The 27,040-nt window shown below is 34.3% G+C and overlaps 2 protein-coding genes across 2 annotated transcripts; one reads left to right on the plus strand and one right to left on the minus strand.

Annotated features, from left to right (window-relative positions):
• The first annotated feature begins 7,932 nt into the window (after positions 1-7,932).
• On the plus strand, positions 7,933-8,622 carry LOC107457801 (uncharacterized). Its single transcript, XM_016075982.1, has one exon. It carries the CDS (start codon positions 7,933-7,935, stop codon positions 8,620-8,622), a length of 690 nt encoding a protein of 229 aa, XP_015931468.1.
• A 13,632-nt stretch (positions 8,623-22,254) lies between these two features.
• On the minus strand, positions 22,255-22,753 carry LOC107457821 (cyclin-dependent protein kinase inhibitor SMR4). Its single transcript, XM_016075996.3, has one exon. It carries the CDS (start codon positions 22,713-22,715, stop codon positions 22,491-22,493), a length of 225 nt encoding a protein of 74 aa, XP_015931482.1. The 5' UTR covers positions 22,716-22,753; the 3' UTR covers positions 22,255-22,490.
• Between the last annotated feature and the right edge of the window lie 4,287 nt (positions 22,754-27,040).

Consider the following 27,040-nt stretch of genomic DNA (forward strand, 5'->3'; position numbering starts at 1 on the left):
AGTATGAGGAGCCAATATAATTAGTGTACAATGTGTACAATGAAAATATTTTTGAAATTAACATTAAATGATAATTAAATTAATTAATTACAAAATTATTTCAAATTTCAAATACAAAGCAAATAAGGATTACAAACAGTTACGAACACCTCCAATCGGTCTCGCTCTCCCTCTCCATCCTCTCTCATTGGTGTCGCGCCGCAACAGACACCCGCCATCGTAGCCCATAGCTCCAGCTGACGCTGACGTGTGCACCATGAATGCCCATCAGCACCGTCGTCGTTCTCCGCTAATGCCGTTCAGATGCAGTCAGAACCTCGCTGCCTATGCCCGCCGCCAGAACTGCATCTTGCGTCGCTGTCCACGCAACCGAAGCCGACGCCACCACATCCGTGTCCCCACCTCGCATCCGCATCTGATTGAATCATGCATGAATATCGTCTTAAAACCGATCAAACTGTGATGCCTGCTATTCCTCATGAAGAAGGATGGATTGTGTGTAGAGTGTTCAAAAATAGAGTGACTTCCATTATGTGTAAGATTAGTGATTATGATTTTCTTCCTGCACTTAGTATGATGACTCCTCTTTCATGCACTAACAACCAGATCACTTTAAGTTTTAAAAAAGTTTTAATCCACGAATAGAACTAGATTAGAGTCCAAATCTTACCTTATTCATTGCTACTCTTATTTAATAGATACTTTACAAGCAATAGATTGATTGAGTAGAAGGGGGATTTGTTCTTTATTCAGTTGTCTCTAAATAATATCGACCATGAAAAAAATGTTGAAAGTGATTAAACTAGTTAGCTAATTTTTTTATCATATTTTTTTATTTTAACGGTTAAATTGATAAAGTATTTGTTTAAAATATGAAAGAAACAATGAAAATACAAATATAATATTTTTCTATATTTTTAAGGCGGAGAAATGATTTTAAAGATGAAAATAAATTCATATTGTGGAATATATGTAGTTGCAAAAGAAAGAAGGTGCAATTGTATAGTCTTGTAAAAATAAGATTTAGTATAAAAATAAAATATGATTGTCCTTATAAGAATGGCAAATTTTTATTCCATTATTATAAATATATAAAATAAAATTCAGGCAAAGTGCTTTATTTGATTGAAGATGGAGATTAAGGTATTTGCTAAGTGATAAAAATTAAAATAGTGCCTATTGCATATTTATTGGAATAAATAAATCTAATTGAATAACTAACATTATTCATTAGAGTGGTGCAGCGGAAGCGTGGTGGGCCCATAACTCACAAGTCCTGAATTAAAACTAAGCTATGATAAAACTAAGAGTTTAATTACTTTTAGAGGACTTTTTTTTAATTTTTATGCATCATCCAATTTTATCGTTGATTCAAACAAAATACAGTTATTCTTTTCATCTGTTTTCTCTTTTTTCATTCTCTTTCTTTTCAAATTCATCTGATTCAAACAAAGTGTAAATATTTATATGATTTATAATTAGAAAGGATTTGAATACTTATTAGAAAAAGTTGGTTACTAGAAACATAATTAAGGGTGAGACGATAAGTTTATGGTTAGAAAATTGGATTATTTGGTATAACAATATTCCAAAAGATTGTGGGTGGAACCATATGATAAAGCAAAGAGCTTTTCAAATAATTTTTATACATCATCCAATTTTACTGTTGATTCAAACGAAGTAAAATTATTCTTTTCATTTATTTTTTCTTCTCCTATTTTCTTTTCCTTTAAATTCATCTTATCCAAATAAAATGTAAATGCTTATATGATTTATAATTAGGAAGAATTTTTTTTGGTGACATAATTAGGAAGAATTTGAATACTTATTAGGATAAGTTGGTTAATAGAAACATAATTAAAAATGGTGGTTTACTTTATTTGCTCTGCAGCAGTGGTAGTGATGTAGATGTTAGGAAATTATTTTAATTTTTTAATATATTAATTGTAATCATAAATTATGTTATTTAAATTAAATGACTTATATAATGGAGATTTCATTTATTGTTATAAATGCTAAATTGAATAAGTTATTATTACTTTTGATTTGAAATTAAATGAGAATAAAATTAGATATTATTTTTTGTTCCTTAGATAATTTTATTTTTTAAATTTTAAATATATTATCTTTTGGACTTTAGATATTATTTTATTTGGACTTTAGGGTTTAATGGGTGCCATGCTCAAATATAAATAGGCTTCAGGGTTTTGATACCCAATCTACCAAAATCGCCTTTGTTGCTCTTTCTCCATCAAAATTATCACAATTCAGCCACCTAAGAATATCACAAGATCCAAATCCTTTTATCAGTTTCTGATTTCTATGAATAAAGATACATTTTCGTATTATGATATATTTTTGATGATTTAATATGGATAATCTAGATTATTAAAATTAATTTATTCTACTGTGGTATCAGAGCCATCCATAATTTAATCATAAAAGATACCTCATTTTTTTGAATCAAAATAAATATACATATGCGTTTTTCATTATATATGAAATTGTTGCACGAAATTGTTCTTATTTATGTGCGTGCATCAATACGTATATATTCGCATTATATATAAAAGAATCTCCTCCAGTTTTCATTGCTTTTATATATATATATATATATATATGGACTATAAATAATTTAATGTTGTTTCGGTTGCATTTTTTTCTCTTATATTTATACGGTTAAATATATTTTTTTTTATCATGTATTTTTTCGTATATTATTGTAACTCTATACAATTGGTATTTAATTGTATGAAATAGCAATTGAGGTAGAATAAGAAATTGAAAGCATGAGTGTATTCTCATATATTGATGCAGGAAGTAGAATTGAAGAAGAAAGAGATTTTAAAACGTAGAAGGTAGAAGTAGTGAAAGGGTGAAACGTGGAAGTGAAAGTGAAAGAATAAAACTGAAACTCATTCATTGAAAATTGTACTACTCCAGTACTCAATAATAAAGTAATACAATATATTGGGTTAAAGAACCACTCTAAGTTTGTCTCGAAATTTGTGAAATAGAGATGATGAGAGAGGTTTGGTGAAAATATCCCCAATTTGATCTATAGAAGGTATATGGAGGATATAAAGTTGTTTTTGATTTACCATCTCTCTTAGGCAGTGAAGGTCAATTTTCATGTGTTTGCACCTAGTATGAAGGACCAGATTAGCCGCTAATGAGCAAGCACTTTGATTATCACAGTAAATAGTAGGTGCTATGGATTGTGAAATTCGAAACTCCTTTAGAAGATACTGTATAGACACTAATTCTGACTGAGATGCTGCCATGCTCCTATACTTTGCCTCAGTGCTACTACGACTAACTTTGGCTTGCTTATTGCTCCTCCAAGATACCAAATTGCTTCCTAAGTATACACAATAGCCAGTAACTGATTTTCTGTCCTCCAAATCTCCTGCCCAATCTGCATCTGCGAATGCAAGTAGTCTCAAGTCAGTACATTTTTGAAATTTAATACCTGCTGATACTGTACCTGCAATATATCTGAGGATGCGTTTGACAGCTTTCCAGTGCTCAATTGTTGGAGAGTGCATGTATTGAGAGACCTTGTTCACAGAGAAAGCAAGATCTGGTCTTGAAATAGTCAAATACTGAAGTGATCCAACAATCTTTCTGTACAGTTTTGGATTCTGAAAGTGTTCAGCACCATCTGATGTAAGCTTTAAGGCTGAGACCATAGGGGTAGGCATTGATTTTACAGTGTCCATTTTGGCTTTTTGTAATAGATCTCGAGCATACTTTTGTTGGAAAACTATAATGGATCTATCTGCTAAATAGGAGAATTCTAACCCATTTAGAATCAATAACAGTTTTATGCTTTGGTGGTTCAACTAAATTCCAGGTGTTACATCTTACTAAAGATTGGATTTCAGCATCCATTGCATTTTTCCAATGTAAACACTAAAGAGCTTGTTTAACATTTTTTGAGATATTGTTAATCAAATCATAAGGTTCTACTGAAGTTATAGCTAATGCTTGAGGTCTATTGTTTCTAGTTTTTGATCTTGTGAGCATATTATGAGTATTAGAAGATGTAGTAGAACTAGTGTTTGTAGGACTTTCAAAAGGTAAACAGATTTCAAGACCTGAATTTGGGATGGAAGAATTCTGATCGAGGCTAGTACTAGAAGAGGTATGCTTAGTAATTTGAGTGTCAGGACAGGTAGTCGATGAGGTAGAATCTGAGATATCTAGAAGAGGTAGAGTTTGAAAAGGGTTAGAAGTCTTGGGTAAAGTGTTGAATGTAAAAGCTGGCAGATCTTGAACTGTATCATGGTTCACCACTAAATTTTTATTGTAAAATAGAGAATTGTAAGGAAATTCAGTTTCATCAAATATCACGTGTCTTGAATAGTGAATTTTTCCATCTTTAGTCATGCACTTATAACTCCTGTAGTTACTATCATAGCCAAGAAATAAGCACTTTTCTGATTTGAAAGCAAACTTTATTTTGTTAGAAGATCTTAAATAAGGAAAGCAAGCACATCCAAATATTTTAAAGTTCTTATAATCTGGTAATTTTCCAAATAAAGTTTCAAAAGGTGATTTATTCTCTAATGCAGAATTTGGTAATCTATTAATGATATATACTGCTCATAGAAAGGAGTCTTCCCAAAATAACATTGGTAATGCAGCAGTAGCCAAAAGTGACAATCCTACTTCAGTTATATGCCTATGTCTTCTCTCTACACTACCTTGTTGTTGATATGTGTAGGGACATGAGATTCTATGCATAATACCATGTTCAGTTAAAAATTGAGTGAAGGAGTGTGACATGAATTCCATACCTTTATCAGTTTGCAAAGCCTTAATCTTCAAACCTGTTTGAGTTTCCATAAACACTTTATAATTTTTCAATGCTTGTAGTGACTGAGATTTATGAGTGAGTAAAAAAATAGTTATGTATTTTGTATGAGCATCTACAAATGAGATGTAGTATCTATATCCATTTCTAGACATCATAGAAGCGGGACCCCAAATATCAACAAAAACAAGATCTAATGGTGCTATATAGACTGATTCAGATTTTGTAAAAGGCAGCTGATGCATTTTTCCCATAGCACAATATTCACATATTTGAACAGAATTAGAATCAAATTGGGCAGGAACTCCACATGTTTTCAAGACAGAAAGTATAGTTTTTATTGAACTGTGACCTAGGCGTTTATGCCAAAGGTCAAGGGTTACATTTTTGTTGCTTTGAGCTACAAATGCTTTCTTAATAGAAGAATCTGTAATGCTATGCTTACAAGAAACAAAATTATTCAAAGAACTATGCATTAAGGATTTATTAGGCACGGGAACAAACAAATTTTGAAAGGAGTATATGCCATTTTTAGCTTTGCCTTGGAGAAGAATTTCTTGAGAGTCCTGATCACGCACAATATAATCATAAGGCCAAAATTCAAAATAGACATGATTATCTAAAGCAAATTGAGATACACTTAATAAATTCTGTGTGATTTCAGGGACATGAAGTAATTTATTTAAAAGAAACTTGATTTTACTGTCTTTATCACAAAGAATTGAGGTTCCTTGAGCTAGAATTTTTGTACCTTGACCATTACCTACAAACAATTGATCAGAATCTGGAATTGAAGAGTTGGAATTCAGCAAGTTGAGTGAATCTGGTGTAACATGGTGGCTTGCTCCTGAATCTGGGTACCATACAGATTCCTGATAATTCTGAGGATTTGAGAAATAAGCTCTTGGTTGATGGAACTGTGATGATGGTGGTGGTGGTTGTGTGTTAGAGTAGGAAAATGTAGATTGTGGTGATTGTGAGCTATTTCCATATGTTTGAAAGTTAGGATCGAATCTATGGAAGCAAGTTTGAACCACATGGCCTTGGCGACCACAAAGTTGACACTGAGGTCGATTACTTTGATTAAAAAAATGACCTCCTCTTCCAAATCTTTCCCCTCTTCCTCTTCGAAGAAAAGAACCTCTCTGAGATTGATTGGTATAGGGTGATGGTGCTTGTGCCAGATTTGCCATGGGGATGCCACCTTGTGGTTTCTTGTATCTTTCCAACATATCATTATAGGCTTTAAGGAAAGACTCGACTTCAGGCACGTTGTTGGTTGATAATTTTGACATTACAGAAGTGATAAAGACGGTATACTCCTCAGGTAAACCATCAAGAATTGCTGAGATATGGTCATCTTGTTGAATTTGATATCCAATAGATTGTAGAGAGTCGACAAGATCCTGGATTTGTGAAAGATAATCTGGTATTGATCCAGTTTTTCTTACTGATTTTAGTTGAGCTTTTAAGCTTTGAATTCTTGTGGCAGAGGTCTCAGCAAAATAGTCATTGAGTGCATTCCAAATCTCAGAAAATCGATGACACTGAAAGATCTTATTCTTGAAGGGCTTTGTGACTGATGCAAGAACTCACGTTGATAGAGTAAGATCATCTAATCTCCATTGTTTGAAGGCTTTAGTTTCTGTTTTAGTCTTCTTGGCAGCATCTTCTTCATATTGTTGTGGAATCTTGCTTTGGTACAAGTGATCTTCAAGACTTAAACTCTGAATTGTAAGCAAAGCTTGGTGTCTCCATGTATTATAATTGTTGTGATCCAACTTCTCAGAAATTGGAGAGATCGATCTCTTGGTTGAAGATTCTGATAGAGTAATTGACATTATAGAACACCGAATTAAAGAAATCAAGAAAGGGGCAAAATAAAATTGGGGCAAAAATTGGGACCAAAAAAATTGGGGAAAAAAATTAAGGATGAATCCGAATTTGAAGAAAAGTAGGATCTCAGGCTCTGGATACCATAATAACAATTGAGGTAGAGTAAGAAATTGAAAGCATGAGTGTGTTCTCATACATTGATGCAGGAAGTAGAATTGAAGAAGAAGGAGACTTTGAAACGTGGAAGGTGGAAGTAGTGAAAGGGTGAAACGTGGAAGTGAAAGTGAAAGGATAAAACTGAAACTCATTCATTGAAAATTGTACTACTCCAGTACTCAATAATAAAGTAATACAATATATATATTTGATTATTTTTTTATATAAAAATTATTATGTATATGTCACTTATGCGAATATTAATCTACCCATAAAAAGATTTATATTTGGTCAAGTTATGTGTACATATTAATAATATTTGAGTAATAGAAGATAATACTCATTAATTTTAACGGAACAAGAATTTTTGACACATGAGTTATAATTATGTTTTTTTTAAGGTCTGAAAAGACACTATTAAGATTTAATTCCTTTTGAGATTTAAGTAATTTTTATTGTTACATAAGAAAACTAGTAACAATTTGGATTATTATACCGACCTATTTTATAAAAATTTGATTTTGAAATAAATTGATTGAACATTATGCTGCCAAAGTAGCCTCTTTTGTGAAAATTGATTTATTTAAAACATTCGAAATATAGTGATAGTGATATGTAATTCATGCGAATATTGGTTGGCTCAAAGGAAGGTCTATATTTGGCCGAATTACATACACATATTGATAGTAAATACATGTTTGGATAATTAATTAAAAATAAAGTAATGCTTATTATTTATGCGGACAATAATCGGCCCAAAGGAAGTTTATTGTTTGGCCAAATAATAAACATTGCACACTTCTGTTTATTTTCTATTAATTATGCGGTCAATAATCGGCCCAAAGGAAGCTTATTGTTTGGCCAATTAATAGAAAATATATGCGGTAATAAATAGGTTGCGAAGTTTAAGTCTCCATGTGGATATTAAGTCGGTCCAAAGAAAGGCTTAATGTGTGATAGAAATTTTGACAATATTTGATTACTGCAACGAAAGTATCACTTATAGTTAATTTTCTATCCAAAGATTGAAAATTAGTGTTGTTCTAGATATCTCAATATGGATTTTTCCCATTATTTAACTAATGTTTACTGCATGTTCCTTTTATTCTAATCCAGAAACTATGGCTTCAGCTACCATTGTTTCTGCACAAATTACCAATATTCCTATGTTGAATGGTTCAAACTTTAAAGTTTGGAAGGATACCGTAGAGATTGTCCTTGATTGTATGGATCTAGATATAGCTCTTCGAGAGGAGAAACCCACTTCCACTCCGAAAAACCTCAATGAGGTTAAAATAGAGAAGTGGGAGAGATCCAATCGAATGAGCATCATGATCATGAAACGCTCAATTTCTGAGGTGTTTCGGGGCTCAATTACTGAGAATAAAGATGCCAAACAGTTCCTAAAGGATGTTGAAAAATTCTTTACTAAGAATAAAAAGGCGGAGGCAAGTAGTCTTTTGAGCAAACTTGTCTCCATGAGGTATAAAGATAAAGGAAACATAAGGGATTACATTATAGAAATGTCTCCTCTTGTTTCAAAATTGAAAGCAGTAAAGTTAGAGTTGTCTAAAGATTTACTCGTGCATTTCATTTTGATTTCTCTTCCTGCACACTTTGGCCAATTCAAAGTGAGTTATAGCACTCTAAAGGACACTTGGTCTTTAAATAAGCTTATATCTCACTGTGTGCAAGAAGAAGAGAGGCTACAGCAAGACAAGACTGAAAGTGCTCACATGGCTTTATCTTCTCAGTATAAAAGAAAGCGTGATACTGCTGCGGATGTACCTTCTCAGCAGAAAAAATGCTAAGAAACAGGATCAAGTTTCAACCTGTTTCTTCTGTAAGAAGGTGGGACACATAAAGAAGGATTTTACCAAATATACCACATGATGTGTAAAGAAGGGTATAATTCTTACTTTTGTTTGTTCGGAGGCTAGTTTAAGTTACGCACCTATTGATACTTGGTGGGTAGATTCTGCTGCTACTACTCATGTAAGTATTACTATGCAGAGTTGCATGTGGAGCCGACTGCCAAGTGATGCTAAAAGATACATCTATGTGGCAGACGGCAATATAGTTGCAGTCGAATCTATAGGAACCTTTAGATTATGTTCCACGAGTGGATTTTACTTGGATTTATTAAAGACATTTTATGTGCCGTCATTTAGATGAAATCTGGTTTTTGTTTCTCCTTTGGACAAATCAGGTTATTTTTGTTCATTTGAAAACAATAAAGTCAGTCTCTTTTATAATTTGAATAATATTTGCTCTGATCATTTGGTGGATAATCTATATAGGCTTGACTTAAATTCCTATAATAATGAAATACTGCAAACGGGTACAAAACAAAAACTAAATAAGAATTCGACATCATTATGGCACAAACGCCTAGGTCACATCTCTAAAAAGAGAATTCAGAGACTTGTGTCGGATAGAATTCTTGGACCCCTAAATTTGGCGGACTTTGAAGTCTGCATTGAGTGCATAAAGGGGAAAAGGACAAACGAAAGAAAATTAGGTGCCGAGAGAGCTAAGATTTCTTAGAACTGATACATACCGATACATGTGACCCATTCCCTACTGTCTCTTGGAATGGACAACGGTACTTTATTACGTTCATAGATGATTACTCTCGTTACGGGTATCTATATTTAATTCATGAAAAGTCCAAAGTCTTGGATGTTTTCAAGTCTTTCAAAGCTAAAGTTGAACTTCAACTTGGAAAGAAAATTAAAGCTGTCAAATTTAATCGTGATAGTGAATACTACGAAAGATATGACGGTTCAGGTGAGTAACGTCCCGGGCCTTTTGCTCTTTTTCTAGAGGAGTGTGGTATTGTTCCGCAATACACCATGCCAGGCAAACCTAGCATGAATGGTGTTGCAGAGCGGAGGAACCGAACTCTTAAGGACATGGTGAGAAGTATGATTAGTCATTCTTCTTTGCTTGAAATACTCTGGGGAGAAGCCTTAAAGACCACAGTGTACATCCTTAATAGGGTACTAAGAAAAGCAGTTAACAAAACCCTATATGAAATTTGGACTAGAAAAAGGTCCAGTATAAAGCATTTACATATTTGGTGATGTCCAGCTGAGGTGCGACCTTATAGGCTGCATAAAAAAATTGGACTCAAGGACAATTAGTTGCTATTTTGTTGGTTACGCTGAGCGTTCACGGGGGTACAAATTTTACAATCCTGCATTAAAGTCTATTTTTAAAACGAAAAATGCAAGATTTCTTGAGGATGTTGAGTTTGGGGGGAAGGAAATATTAGAAATGTTGCTTTTGATGATGATTCTGTAACTGACAAATGATCATGACCTTGTGCCTATTATTGTTCAAGATACAATTATAGTACAAGAGCACAATGAGAATCCTGTTGTAGATCCAGTTACAGTATAAGAGAACAATGAGAATGTTGTTGCTCAAGATATGGCTACAGCACAGAAAAATAATGAGAATCCTCCTCAATCCCAACCCATATAGCAAGCTTAACAACCTCAAGAAGTGTCACTAAGGAGATCCAATAGAGAAAGGAGAAAATCTATTTATGGTCTCAAACAATATTCCCGTCAATGGTATCACAAGTTTAATCAAGTCATTACCTTATATGGTTCTGAGGTAAATATTATAAATGAATGTGTATACCGCAAGTTCAGTGGGAGTAAATACATATTTTGGTCTTATATGTGCTTGTTGCATGAAACTAAGAAATTTCTATCGAACAAATTCGAAATGAAAATTCTTGGTGATGTCTCCTTGTATTAGGGATCGAGATACTAAGAGATCATTCTCAAGGTATTCTTAGATTATCACAAAAGAACTATATCGAAAAGATTTTAAGTAGACATGGCATGAAAAGTTGTAGACCGATGGACACACCCATAGCTAAAGGAGACAAGTTTAGTCTCAAGCAATACCCTAAAAATGATCTTGAGAGGACATCAATGTATGATAAATCTTATGCATTAGCACTAGGGAGTTTAATATATGCTCAAGTCTGCACACGTCCCGATATATCATTTATAGTGGGAGTGTTGGGTAGATACTTGAGCAATCTGGGCATGGATCATTGGATAGCTATTAAATGCGTAATGCGTTATCTGAAGAGAACAAAGGATTACATGCTTATTTATCGGAGATCAGAAAATTTGGAGATCATTAAGTACTCTAATTTCGATTTCATGGCATATGGTTGCGAAACTTTGTCACTGAGCTTCGTATAGTAGATGACATTGAAAGGTCATTAAAGATATTTTGTGACAATAAGTCAGCAGTACTATACTCCAATAACAATAAGAGCATGACAAAATCGAAGCATACAGGCATCAAGTTCTTAGTTGTTAAGGAGAAAGTTTAAGAAAAACAGATTTCCATAGGACATATACGAATAGAGTATATGCTAGTGAACTCATTTACCAAGGAATTGATCCCTAAAGTCTTTCATGAGCACACTGCTTGGATGGGTGTCAATATTTGTGATGCCTTGGTTTAGTGGGAGTTTATTTTATGCTATATGTCCTATGACAGATGTTGAGTTATTTTTCTACAAAATTAAGTTGATGGTTTATTTCATGTTATGTGAAATGTTCATTTTGTAATATTTGTATTGTGTTTGATCTCAATAAAAGTTTTAAAGTTGGACGAGCTGGAAATAGACATGCATGAGATCAATTGGCATGTAATTTTCATATTATTCATCCAAATTTGATCTATGTCGTTAAGTATATTAGGATGGTGATTGTCGTGGTTTAGTCATGACATTTAATATGATAAAAGCTACGGTAGTTCTATATCTAATGTATGAGACAGACCATATTGTTAAAGTAATGAGAGAAATATCATTTAGATGCGCGCATAAAGTTTATAAGATGTGATTATGTCAAGAAAGAATATATGTATAGCCTAAGTGGGAGATTATTAGGAAATTATTTTAATTTCCTAATTTGTTTGTGGGCAATACATATATTAATTGTAATCACAAATTATGCTATTTCAAATTAAATGACTTATATAATGGTGATCTCATTTATTGTTATAAATGCTAAATTGAATAAGTCATTATTACTTTTGATTTGGAATTAAATGAGAATAAAACCAGATATTATCTTTTGTTCCTTAGATAATTATCTTTTGGATTTTAGATATATTATCTTTTGGACTTTAGATACTATTTTATTTGGGCTTTAGGGTTTAATGGGTGCCATGCTCAAATATAAATAGGCCTTCAGGGTTTCGGTCCCCAATATACCAAAGCCGCCTTTGTTGCTCTTTTCCCATCAAAAGAGTCACAATTCAGCCGCCTAGGGATATAGAAGGTTTTGGTTGAGGAAGATCGAAAGAACCACAAGATCAAAATCCTTTCAGCAGTTTCTGATTTCTATGAGTAAAGATACGCTTCCACATTATGATATATTTTTGGTGATTCAATATGGATGATCTGGATTATTGAAATTAATTTATTCCAACAGTAGAAATTATTAACCACTTATTTTTTGGGAAAATATTTCGTGGGTGACATGCTAAGTTTACGGTTAGAAAATTGGATTATTTGCTATAACAATATTTCATAAGATTGTTGGTGGAACCAGATGAAAACACTGGCTTTTCAATGGAAAAAGGATAAAGAAAAAAAATTAAAGTGAGCATCAGTAGTGAGTCAAGGAAACAGCAACAGAAGTGAAATTGGTGGCAATGTATGATGTTTGTACCTGAGCTCAATAGATTTGCCATCGAAAGGTATATAACAAACAATGAAGACCAAGTAATAGATTTTTTAAGTGATATGAAAATAGAGATGTCAAAAGGTGAGACAATGTTATCAAGAAATGCGGTGCATCAATTCATGATAGAAGAAGCAAACGTGATTGAAGAGGAGCTCTTGATTATTGTTGATGGTAAATGTGTGTTAGAATGCATTGAAGGTAAATATGAAGCATTCTAGGATCAGAGGTTTCTACGGAACCAAACAAGAAATTTGAGTGGGTATTAAAACAAGGACCGAAGTGCAGTTCAAAGAAAGAAAAAATTGGGAACAATTGGCAAAGACCAAAAGTACAAGATGGGCTCATTGGCAAGCATGACACGGAGGTACATTGAAGGTGATAAAAACATAACTTATTGAAGCATGGCATGCAAACAGGAATGAACAGCAAATTGAAGTTCAATTTAATAAAAGTTTAGGTGGGTTATATATGGATGTGTTGGTTCATTTGTATCTAGGTAATTTTGTATGTCTTGGTTGTTAGGCTTGGTAATGTATTTGTTGTGATTGTTAAAAACTTGTTATTTATTGGTCTTTGATGGTAATATCAAAGAGAATCAAATACTAATTAAGAACTCTACTCTTCTATTTCGATTGAGCCTTAAACAAACTATTTTAAAAAAACTTGGTGCATTAGTCAATGTTACTCGTAGATAACATTTTTTTAATGAGAGCCTAGAAAAACAACGTTCATTCTAAACAACATAAATAACGGTTTAAAGAAAGAATGTTAAATCAATTTTCAAAAGTCAAAATTTTAATTAATTAGATATAATCTTTGTTATGAATTTGACTTTAATAACCACAAAACCCTTTCTTCGCACCCGCACCGCACCCCACCCCTGCTCCCCACAACCCCCACCATTTCTTACGAACTACTGCACGCGTTCTGGCTTCCTCGTGCGTCCGCAAATGCCGCATGCATAAGTACTTTGTCACGCCTCCTCTACCGCCACACACAACCCAACCTCATCGCGCCTTCATCCTGCCTATCGTTGTAGCCTATCCAACCTAGTCGCGCCTCTATTGTGTCGCTGCAAGCAACCCAGGTTCGTCCTCTATCACGTCACAGGTTTAAGGTTGTCCGAGACGATTTAAGGTTATCCGACCTATTAAGGCATTGTACACCGAGTTTACATCAACCACAATGTAATCAATGCTTAGCGTCTTCGACCTTTCACCCTTTTCTAAAAGCGGTGTATAAGGAGATATACCCCAAGGGTCAGATTGGCGTGTGCTCCAGTCCGAATACGTTGTCTGGGTAGGCCTTTAAGTCCTTTTCTTCTAGTTCGAGCTTTTCGAAGACGGGTTTGAACAGAATATCCGCTGAGCTGCCTTGGTCTATTAGGGTTCTATGGAGGTTAGCGTTTGTGAGGATCATTGTTATCACCACGTGGTCATCGTGTCCAGGTGTTATTCCTTGGACATCTTCTTTAGTAAACGAGATGGTAGGCAAGTCGGGCAGTCTGGTCCCCTCCCCGACTTGGTATACCTCTTTGAGATGCCATTTCTGTGATGATTTTGACATTCATTCTCCAGCAAATCCCCCATAGATCATGTTTATGTGTCGCTCGAGAGTCTCAGGTGGACGCTCTTATCATTCTTCCTCATCTTCCCTCTTTCTCTTCCTCAGATCGTCTGACCTGTCCATCAGATGCCTGTCTAGTCGACCTTCTCTGGCCAATTTTTCTATGACATTCTTTAGGTCGTAACATTCATTAGTGGAATGTTCGTAGAGTTTATGGTACTTGCAGTATTCTGTCCGACTTCTTGTCTTCTTATGTTTGATTGAACGATGAGGTAGAAGTTTCTCGGTGTGGTATATCTCTATATACACATTAACCAGAGAGACTCTAAGGAAAGTATAATTGTGGTATCTTCGCGGCTTCTCTGGGTTTTGCTCTTCCTTCTTGGGTTCTTTTTCCCTTTTTCGAGGTTGATAAGGCAGGTTTAGTCGTGGGAAAGGTTCCCTTGATCGAAAATTTTCTTCCACATTGATGTATTTTTCTGTCCTTTCTTGGACTTCATTCAGAGAGACTGGGTGCCTTTTTTATATGGAACGAGAGAATGGTCCCTCTCTGAGGCCATTGACTAGTCCCATGATCACGGCATCAGTGGATAGGCTTTGAATCTCCAAGTATTTCTTATTAAACCTCTCCATGTAATCCCGGAGGATTTTCCCGACCTCTTGTTTGACTCTCAGCAGACTCGGTGCATGTTTTGTTTTGTCCTTTTGGTTGGAGAATCCGGTCAAAAACTTCCTTGCCAGGTCGTCGAAGCTGGTTATCGATCTGGGGTGTAAGTTATCAAACAATTTTATGGCTGCTTTGGTCAGAGTGGTCGGGAAGGCTTTGCAGTGGGTGGCGTCAGAGGCATCAGCTAGATGCATCCGACTTTTAAAATTACTGAGGTGGTGCCTTGGGTTAGTTGTTCCGTTATACGGATCCATGTTGGGCATTTTAAAGTTTCTAGAAACTTTGGCCCGCATAATCTCTTCTATGAATGGATCTTCTCCACCTAAAGGCCTTTCTTCCCAGTCTATTCGATGGTTTCGAAGGTCGGTTTCCAACTTCAGGAGCTTTTCTTCTAGCTCCCTTTGTCGTCTTACTTCCCTCTCGTTGTCGCTCAGCATCGTACTCGAGTTGTTCTAGCCGTTCTCGCTGGCCACATCCTAGGCCTAGTATCTCGCCTGCTTGCGGGGGTTCTTCTTCTTCAGGATGATGGATTTCCGAATGAACCCACCTTGGCTAGGGATTTGCCGATGGCCCTTCCCCATGAGGATCATGCATCTGGTGTGGTGGAGCTAGTATAAGGGCGTTGCCCGTTGGTTGGGGCTCAGCTTCAAATTCAGACGCCGTATGGCCGTCTTCATACTGGTTGTCCGTCATCATTAAGGGATGAATCCCAAGTTCCCAATAATGGTGCCAAAGTTCTTAGGGTTACCTGAAACATTGAATTGGTCCTGAACGTGAGGTCCAGATCCCTTTGGTGGCAGCGTCCGACTTGTTGTTGTCGAGGTGCCGCCTGTCCGAGTTTCTCATAAAGAGGTGGGGGGTGATACCTGCAAGAGACTCCAATGCTTAAGTTAGCAAGGATTTTAGGCAGGTTTTTAGTAGATTAGAACGTACCTTATACTTGAGGATGTTAGTGTATTTATAGTAGAGTTGCTAATCACCTTTGTTAGATTAGTTCCATCTTTTCTGATGGATAACCGTTCCCTTTATCTTGGGAATTTGTTGGAGTCTATCTTTTAGTAAAGTTAGAGATCACAGGCAAGATTCGTGGAGGCAATTACCTGTTCTTGGACAGGTGGAGCTGGACTTTTTTGTCGGTGTCCGACCTCTTTAAAGAGGTCGGGTATGTTGTGGAGGCCACCCTTCTTGGGTGGGCCATTTTTGTTTATTGGGCATGACTTTGTTTATTAGAGCAGGGTATGAATATTCATCATGTTTAAATATTAATATAATTACATTGATTTTTTAATTTACAATTACTCATTTTAAACGGTTAACTTTTTGAAATTAATTAAATATAATTAATTATATGATTATAATAATATGACAATATTTATTTTTATCAAATTAAGTTAAATAGTTACTTTAAATTATATCTATTCAAATTTTAAATTACAAATAAAATTAAATTAATTAAAAAATAAAATATACCTATACAATCTAAATGGTACGAAAATAAAATAATCTCTAATTATTTTTGATGATTTAGTTATTAGATTGGTAATAATGGAAGTGCAATCCACTTGAGAAAGAAAGAAATTGCCTCTGGAGTACATGCCTGCAACAATAGAGTACTCGACAAGCTGTTTGCTGATAAGCCCTTTTTCAAAGGTACTGTAGACAGTGCTCTCAGAGCAATATGGTGCCACCCTGACAGATTCAGAATTGTAGAAAAAGAAGGTAACCATTTTCAGTTCTTCTTTGATAAAGAGTTAGATGTAAAAAGAATAGAAAGAGGATCCACTTGACTCTTTAAAGATTTTATCCTCCATGTTCAAAGATGGACAGAAGAGGATAATGAAGAGGAGACTCGAATTTCTGACTTTTTAGTTTGGACCCAATTTTAGGGTCTGCCAGAAAGCTACAAAACTATTGAGGTTGGTAGGAGGATTGGGAAAAACATTGGTAAAGTGATGGATGTGGGTTTCTTTGACATGAAGGGGAAGGAATCTAGAATTGTGAAGGCAAAGGTAATGATTTCAGGAGATAATTTGGTGAAAGATAGTTTCAATATCATTGGCCCGAATAATAAAACTATTGAAGTTAAAACGTATAATTTTTTTATAGAAGACTCGCTGCAGGAGATTACAAAACAAAATGTTATAGGTAAATGGGTGAAGGCAGACTAGGTTGGGATTAGAGTGACGATAAAGGAGAGAAGCTCAGAAGAAACAACAAATAAGACCTCTGAACACTACTCAACTCCAAGAAAAAAAACCACTCGCAGCTTTCTTTTTAGACAACTTTTCAAAATTGAACATGAGAGGATAGAATTCGAAAAAGATAGATAGCTCAGTGCCAAATATAGAGAATGAAAAGACAGAGAACAATGTGAATGCAGAAGTAACAAACCTTTCTATTACAAATTCTGGTTTGAAAACTCAAAAAGAAGAGGCTACTGTTGAAGATGTCATGCGGTTGAAAATTCAAGATGTAGAAGTGAAGATAAGAGGGCAAGGTAAATTGCCTTCAATTAAAAAACTGGCTAGACAGAATTTGAAAAAAAATTTAGCTAGAATTAGGTTAAAAAAAGAAAGCCTTTGAGGAAGATATGGGAGGAGATGCGAAAAAATTCTGTCCTAGTAGGAAAGGGACCATTGGAATGATGGTGGAGAGTGCCAACCTTCAATTGGCACCCAAAGAGATATGAAGGTCCTGAGCTGAAATTGTCGGGATTTGGGGAGACCCTTGACAATCCAGAACTTGAAAGGGATTTGCCGATCCCACTCCCCTAAAATTGCGTTCATTTGTGAAACTATGAACTAATTTTGATAGGTTGAGAGGAAGATAGGAGGTTATGGCTTTAATGAATGGAGTTTGGTGAATTCGAATGGTACCGCTGGAGGTTTGGCACTAGCTTGGAGGGAAGGAACCGAAGTAAAAGTGATTCGAAAAGAGGTCTACTTTATTACAGCAAAAGTTATAGATTTAGCAATTAATAAGATATGGGTGTTAGTTGGTGTGCACTTCAGTAGCCTAGAACAAACTAGGTTGTTACAGTTCAATGAGCTTTCTTCTATAATCAACCAAATGCAAGAGGAGATAGTAGTGATAGGTGATTTTAAAGCCATTGTAAACCAACAAGAAAAAGAGGGAGGTAGCGACAAATCTCCTTCCTTTATTGCTGTGTTTACTGACTTTATTGATGAAAATATACTTGTTGATTTGGGTATGGTTGGAAGACCATTTACATGGACAAATAGAAGAAGGGGTCAAGAGCTTATAAAAGAATGCATTGACAGGGGGCTGGCAAAAAAAGAGTGGCTGAATTTTTATCCTTCAGCAACAATTCATAGACTCTCTGAGAATGGCTCTGACCATGTCCTCCTCCTTTTAGACACTAATCCAATTATGGAGAAGTCTAAAAGGAGATTTAAATTTCAAGAGAGATGGTGTAATCAAGTGGATATTAAAGATGTTATTCCAAGGGTTTAGAGGACGGAAGTAGAGGGCTCGGCTATGTTTATTTTGGCACAAAAACTAAAAATCTGTAGGCATAAACTAGTGCAGTGGCAACAGCAATGCAAGTCGAACTCAAGAAAAGAAATTGAAGATCTTTTGAGAGAAATTGAAGTGCTGCGGGAAGCAGGAGTTAAAGGCAGGAAAGTGATTGATGAGCTAGAGAGGAAAGTTGAGTTGGCTTACGATAAAGAAGAAAGTTAGTGAAGAGAAAAATCTCGTATTAAGTGGCTATAAGCAGGTGACAGAAATACTAAATTCTTCCATCGAAGTGTCCAATCTAAAAACCGGAATAATAAATTCTGGAGACTAGAGAGGACTGATGGTAGCGTAGCTACAACTCATGATGGGATTGCTTTAATGGCTGAAGAGTATTTTAAAAAGATTTTCTCTGCTTCAGAAACTACTGATTCGAATCTTATGTTTGAAGATTTTGTGCCTAAAGTGACGAACTCTATGAATAGAAGCTTATTAAGGCCAGTGTCGAGAGAGAAAATTAAGCGGGCAACCTTTAGCGTTCACCCACAAAGTGCACCAGAAAAAGACGAATTTACAGCCAAATTTTTTCAATTCTACTGGAATATTGTGGGAGAAGATGTCACTCGGGCTGTCAGGAATTTTTTTATTAGTGGAGGAATTCTTAAGAGTTTCAACCATACCCATATTTGCTTGATTCCAAAAGTCCCAAATGCCAGTAATATGACTCAGGTGAGACCTATAAGCCTTTCTTTTGTTGTTTACAAGATTATTTCTAAAGTTTTGGTTCATAGGCTACAAGGTATTATGAACAAATTAATCAGCCCTAATCAAAGTACTTTTTTAAGGGGAAGGCTAATTTCTGATAATATCCTTATAGCCCATGAATGTATGCATTACTTAAAAAAACAAGAAGAAAGGCTTGGAGACTGATATGGCTGTTAAATTGGATATGAGCAAGGCATATGATAGAGTTGAATGACATTTCTTATGGTTTATGATGGATAAGTTGAGCTTTCATTCTAGATGGATTGACTGGGTTTGCAATGTGGTGACTACAGTTTCTTACTCTGTTGTTGTGGAAGGTCAACCCTTTAGCTTTTTTAAGGCAAATAGAGGCATCCGACAAGGTGACCCTCTATCTCCATATCTATTCCTATTTTGTGCATAAGAATTATCCTTTTTGCTACACAAGACAGAGTAAAACAATCTCATTCAAGGTATTCAGATCAATTGAAGAAGTCTTACTGTTAATCATCTTTTAGTCGCTGAGGACTCCATACTTTTTTGCAAGGTTAACCCTCGATCTTGTGATCATATTTTAGAACTTCTAGAGACTTATGAGGAGTTTAGCTGTCAAAAAGTTAATTTAGATAAGTCAGCTATCTTTTTCAGTAATAACACTCCTGCTGATATTCGAATCTCTCTTGCTAACTAGCTTCATATTAGACACATAGGAGCTCAAGACAAGTATCTTGGACTACCTTCTGTTGTCCAACACCCTAAAAAACTACTTTTGGGCTGATTAAGGAGAAAGTTAGGAAGAAAGTGCAAGGGTGGAAAAGACGCCTTTTGTCATCGGTTGGAAGACATGTACTTATCAAGGCAGTGGGAGAAGCAGTGCCTATTTATTCGTTATGTTGCTTCAAGCTCCCAGATACTCTTATTAAAGAGATTCACAGTATTTTAACTCAATTTTGGTGGGGTCAAAAGGGTTCAGAACAAAAAATGACTTGGGTTAGCTGGGATAATATGACAAGAGCTAAGAAAGAAGGTGGTTTGGGGTTTAAAGATTTAGGAGCTCAGAACCTAGCTCTATTGGCAAAAAAGTGCTGGAGAATAGTCAAACAACCTCAATCTTTACTATCCAGAATGCTCAGAGAAAAATATTTTAGATACAGTAATGTAATGCAAGCTGAGATCAGAGTATTACCTTCTTGGGGGTGGCAGAGTGTTCTTGAGGGTCGAAAAGTGATTGAGAAGGGTCTCCATTGGAAGGTTGGAACCGGTGATAACATCAAAATTTTTGGAGATCCTTGAGTTTCTCCTCAATATCCATACTATGTTCTTCCCTCTAAAGCTAATTCTGTACCAACTCAGCCTCTATTTCGGGTATGTGATTTGATGCTACATGGCAAAATATGGAACCAAAATTTAATTGAACATAATTTTTCAGAACCGATGAGACGAAGAATTTTTGCCACCAATATTGGTAATGGAGAAGATGAGATTATTTGGTCTTTCAATGAGAATGAAAAAATATCAAGTGTCATCAGGATGCCAAATAACTTACCTTTTCCACCATTTACCCATAGACATATGCCCTGAAATAATGAGAAACAAAGAATTATGGCATCACCTATGGAAGATGGGTCTTCCCCAAAAAATTCAATTTTTCTTATGGAGATCCTTCATGGCTCAATCACGGTAATGCAAGCTCTCCACCATCGTATAACCTCTATCCATCTTATGTGCCGGTGCTGCAACAGAGAAGAAGAGTCCATAAATTATTGTTTTTTTCCATGCCCAATTTCAAAAGAAATATGAAAAAAATGTAATTTACAGGAGGTCCTTGATGCTAGAGAAAAGGAACACTTTCATCAAGTTTGGAACTATCTCAAATTATTTTTCCAGTTAAGGGTTAATGATGCTCACCTCCTCCATCTTACGGCCATTGTGTACCGGTACGTCTAGAATGCTCATAATCACCATGTATTTGAGAAAGAATCTCCATTATCGGACTCCATCGTTCCATCTGCATTAAAGCTTCTTCAAGAACTTGCTACAATCCACATTGAAGTGTTATTTCCTATTTTAAATTAAGTATTTCTTACTTTTTTAAATATGTTTGGGAGAATCCTAATTTTATTTGTACTAATCTAATAGTTGGGCTTTTTTTGCAATTCTATTCCTAATAAATAAAATTTTATCCTTGGAAAAAAAAAAAGTTAACTAAATTGCGATTCCCTAGCTTCATTATTGAGGAGGGTGTTAGCTACCAAAAATATATAATAGGATCCCATAAGAAATTGTATTTTTCAGACACACATAATGTTAATTTGAAAGTAAAAATAAATGAATGAATATATAATTAAATAGCTCTTCAATAAATTTTGTATTAAATATTTTTATTTTAAAAAAAATTATTACGTTGAGATTTTTAAATCTTTTAAAAATAAGACATATAAATTTTATTTTAGATAAATTTATTATTTTTATTTAAACAAATAAACTTTAAAAAATGTGACACAAAAATTTATATTTTTTATATTTATAAAATTTAGACATCTTAATGTAATAAAATTTGTTTGAGAAGGAAAATATCATAAAATTTGTGAATATATTGATAAGAAGGAAGGGTAAACCGCGTTCAACCAAAATCAACGGAGCCAGAAAGTACAGAGTTGACCGTAGAAAAGATAAGGTTGAAGATAGATTGCCAGTATTGACTGCTAATTAATGCAACCGTCTTCTACCCTTAGGAAGAAGGTCCACCATTGTCATGTAAATGGAGAAATTCATAAGACTTTCAAGAACAAAGGAAGGAGATCGAGCTTTTATTTTAATTTATTCCATTCATTCATTCATCTTATGATATATTAATAATAAGAAGAGAAAAAAAAATTAATAAAATGAACAAGACTATTTAATGATTCATATCACATTATCACTAATGTATTACAACATGAAAACAATAAAATAAAAATTCACATTTCCTCTTAAATCAACTAAAAGATTCTCGGTATAAAACACTTTTATCCAACCTCCATTATTTTTATGTCTTGAGATATGATTATGGTTTTGAATTGAATTTCGTTGACGATTAAAGGCTCCTTTGCCATTTATTTAATCAACTTTATTGTTTGTTGATTCACCAGAAATTAAGTAGTAACAATATACGATTGCAACAAGCACTACTGTTCATCAAGTAATGCAGCTTATAACTAAATAAACAAATTAACAACTTAATTGTTCAGAACTAAGAAGTCAGAACAGACATTCGCTTTTCTATTTTAGGGTAAACCAAATATACATACAAAAGGGGGAAAACAAAATCCAGTAAGGTAATATACATATATCACTCCTAAATTCTAATCCCTAATCCGTAATGATATTCTATTCTACACTACATAAACAAATTAATTTAGGAGCTAATCCTAGAAGCTAGAAAGGAGAAAAACAAAACAAAACAAAAACTAAGGATAGAGTGTAATAGAGAGTTAGAGAAAGTAATTAAGCTAATTTAAGGAAGAGGTTCAGTTGAAGTTGAAGAAGGAAGCATTCTGAAGATGAGTTCGAGATCAGGTGGTTTGAAGTAACCGCACTTAGGTGGGATCCTCTGCCGTTTGGTGTGCACTGCCGCCGCAGGCTTCTTCTTGGGAGCCGGAGGACATACCGTTGGCGCTGGTATCCGAGAGGCGGTGTGCCTTGGCGTCCGACAACCTTCTTCAATGTCCTTTTTCGCCATTCTTCTTGAGAGTCAAAATTGGAATGAGGGTAAGTTTGCTACTAAATCTAGCTATTTATAGCTAGCTGCTTGGGTTGCTTGCTAAGCAAGATGCAGAGTAGTTGCTGTATTATTTTTATTCTTTGAGTTGGTTGCACAAGCGTGTGGTGGAATTTACTGTCAACAAGGTGAACGAGGGATTGAGGGGTGATCCCCACGTTGGGCTTTTGGACTTTTTGGGTAACAAAGTTTAGTTTTATAAATTAAAAAAAAATAGTAATAAAAAATACGAAATTTGCCTTGCTTTGATCTTTCTAATTAAATATATTGAGATTTAAGATGGTAAATATTTGAGATGTTTTTTAATAAATAAAATTTTATTTACTAAAATAAATAATTTGTAATATTTTTACGAAAGTTAATGCACTTATTTCATTTGCATTTAATTTTATTTCGTTTACAGTGTAAATAAAATGCGTATATTATTATTTCTTTTATATTATGTGATGAATTTTTATAAAAATGTTACAAATTATTTATTTTAGTAATTAAAATATTTATTTTATTTATTTAAAAAAATTCCAAATATTTGAGTTATATATATATATTACTGAAATAATTATAGGATTGTGTGGGACCTGGAAAAGAGGGGCATTGGATTCTGATCGTATCAAAGGGAAAGGTAAGAATGACCTTTTGGGGGGTTTTAAATTTAGGCCACGTATTGGGTTTTGGCGGGAAATCATAGTTTTGGGTTGGATTGGTGTTACTGTTAGGTATGGGTAAGAAATGTGGAGAAACTGAGAAAGAATAGTTCACGTGGAAAATGACCACCGCTAAACTAACTTTGGCCATGAATATAACATCGGCAATGCTCCTTTTGAACAACCTGTGTACTTCTGAAGAATATTTTTACATTAGGATGATGAGGAAAGTGATAATTAATTAATATTATTTAAAGTCTTCAGAATATAATTAATGTAAAGTATATATATTTTGTTTTTAATTTTTTTTTTAAAATATTCTTAATATTTAGTTTATTTTTAATTTAATATTTTTTTCTTATATTATATTTCAATCTAACAACTCAAAGACTAAGAATAGCAAAAACACACATACCGGCTACCCACAAGAAAAAGACAAAACATCATGAAGAATTGAACTTCATTTGAAATCAATGAATTTTTTGTCTTTTTTTTTTTTTGTTCATGAAATCAATGCATCTTTTTGTTTGTAGCGTTTGAGTTATATAGGCTTTTTGTAGGCCTAACTACTGAAAACTTTTAGCAAGCCGTGTCACTTTGTGGACCAAGTAACAATCTAAATCCAGTTGTAACATGGACCCTGAATATGTAGCTTCTGAAATGAACTAAACCAACAAGTGTAGAAAAGGTAAAAGCGAAAAAGATAAAACGGGTGATCAATTCAGGTAGCTTAGGATTGGTATATTGAACCCGACATGAATCGAACACGAAACCTTCTGATAGTAGCATTGCGCCACGGAAATGTGATGCCCAACTTTTTTAATTTATTGGGAAAAGCCCAACATAGATTTGGGCCATCGTTTTGGTTAAATATATTTTCCATATCGTAAATATTATGTGTGGTTCTCCAGCTCGTTTCATTGATGACCCAGCTCTTGTTTTCCATATTGTCAGACAAAAACTTATCCATACTTATTTAGTTATTTAAATAGATTAGTGGGCCAAATTCGATAGGTCAAGAATTAAAGTAGCGTTTGTTTTCGAAGACAGGATAACGAATGTTTAAAATGTATTTGGAGGCAGACACATAGACACAAAACAGTATAACACATTGTCTTCAGGACACTATTTTATATTTTTGTGTCTGCTCTTTTACAAAGGACAATGATGAACACGAAATTTAAAAAGGTGGACACGGATTTTTTATCAAAATTTTTTCTCTTTTTATCTGTAGATATTTTTATTATTCTACTATTATCTCTTCTTATTTTTTCTAATTTTAGCTTCTTCTCTACATCGTAATTCTTCTTTCTCTACTTTATGTTACTTTATTTATTCTTAATTTTGTTACTTTAATACCATTTTTATCTTATTGGTTCATAGATCAATTCTTCTTGTAATTTTCTGTACTCCTACGTACTCTTATTTTTTTATTAAATTAATTTGTACTTGATGTAAAAAATTTGGAATCACATGGCTATTTTAGTCATTTTGCATAATATCTTAGTTTTGTTCATGTCTATCCAAACATTACATTAGTGTCTTGTCCATCATATTCAAATACAATACACAAAAAAAATTTTAGTGTCTCCGTTCTATTATCTCTATCTTAGTGTCATGTCTTGTCCTGTCTCCAAAAACAAACGCAGCCTAAGATTTGAACTCTTGATATTTGTTTAAACGAACAAGTAAATTGACCAACTCAAAGTGGTTGGTTACAACCAAGGTTCTGAAATCGAACCGATCATCAAACTGCTCTAGTCACTGGTTTATTAGTTTATTGGTCCAACCGGTGGTTCAACCAAAAAAATTGTTTTAGAATGGAATAATAAATAAACTATAGATAAACATACTAAAATGTAATTATAGTCTAATATAAATTTTAAAATATCTTCAAAATTTAAAACACTACATAAAATATCATCAACCAAATCCATATGATCTTATCAAAATACAAACTCAAAAATTAAATAGTAAAAAAATATATCTAAATATTAAATGCCAACATGAAGACTTATCAATCATCAAAATTCACAAAAACTTGTTACAAATTTGCTTCGGTAGAATCATCTTCACCTTCATTTCTACCTTCTTGAGCAGAAGAATCAAGAGATGCAGCATAAAGACCATTACTACTACCGCCACTTTGATATAAATCAACATCAATATCACCTAATAAAACACACATGTTATTATTACGTTATAAACTAACAACATTCTAATAAATCATTAGAAAATAAACTATAATACTCACGCAATAAGTCATCCACATTATGATGCGGTATTTTACAACCACACTAACTAACTGGCAAGTGCACCGGGTCGTACCAAATAATACCTTACGTGAGTAAGGGTCGATCCCACGAGAATTGATGGATTAAGCAACAGTTATTGAGTGATAAGCTTAGTTAGGCAAGCAGAAAAGGGTTTTGAGATATTCAAAAGATTTAAATTCGAACTCAGAATATAAAAAGGATAGACAAATAAATAAGTTGGGAATAAAATATTGAGAAAATAGTTAAGGCTTCAGAGTTATCTTTTTTCCAGATTGATTTTTATTACTAACTAATTTAATCATATAAGATTTAATTTCATGGTAAACTATATGTGACTAGACCCTAATTCCTTAGACCTTCCTAGTCTCCTCTAAAATTCATCAACTGCCAATTCCTTGGTCAGTTAATTCCAATTAGAAGGTGAAGTTCAATTTTTAGTTTATATGCCAAAAGAATCCTAATTATCCAAAAATAAGGGGATTATATGTCATGTATCCCGTTAAATACAAACAATTAAAATTCAGTATAATATGTTTTCAAGCTGTTGTTCAAGTAAAGAGCTTTTCCAAGTTTTACAAGAACTCAATTAGAACATGGGTCATACTTCCGTTCCACCCATATTTATAAAATAAAGAACGAAAACAATTATTGAAATATAAATCAAGACATGAATTAAATTAAAAAGATCAAACGAATCAATCCATGAAAATAGACAGAGCTCATAACTTTAACAATGAAGGATTAGTTGCTCATGGTTAAGAGAGGAAAAATAAGGGTTCTGGTAACAATATGTGTGTCTAAATGTACAGAGTTCTCTAATGGAATCCCCCTAATGTAATCTACCTAATAGAAGAGAAGTCTCCCATTTTTATAACTAATCCTAATTAATTTAAAATCTAATATTTTAAATTAAGATAATATCTTTTCCTATTTTAAAGATCAAATTTGAATTTAAATCAGAATTAACTAACTACTCTGCGTTTTGTAACGTGTGGACCACTTGGCTTCACTGGATCTGCGCCTAACTTGGATGCTAAAATGGGGCCCAGAAATCACTCCTCAGCATTTTCTGCGTTTCTGCACGTGGCGCATGTCACGCATACGCGTCAGTCACACGTACGCGTCGCTGGTCTTCTTCGCAAGTCACGCGGACGCGTCGGTTACGCGAATGCGTTGGTCACGCGTACGCGTCAATCACGCGTATGCATCGCCATGGATACTTCCAGATCACACGCACGCGTCAAGCACGCGTGCGTGTCGCTCCTCGCAGTCATCTCCTTTGATTCTTGTACTGCAGAAACTCCGTCAAATTCCGCCGAATGCTACCTAAAATAAATAAAATTGTCCAAAACTCAAAATAGCATCC

This window comes from Arachis duranensis, chromosome 7, assembly GCF_000817695.3.
Source record: "Arachis duranensis cultivar V14167 chromosome 7, aradu.V14167.gnm2.J7QH, whole genome shotgun sequence".
In the NCBI taxonomy this organism is placed as follows: Eukaryota; Viridiplantae; Streptophyta; class Magnoliopsida; order Fabales; family Fabaceae; genus Arachis; species Arachis duranensis.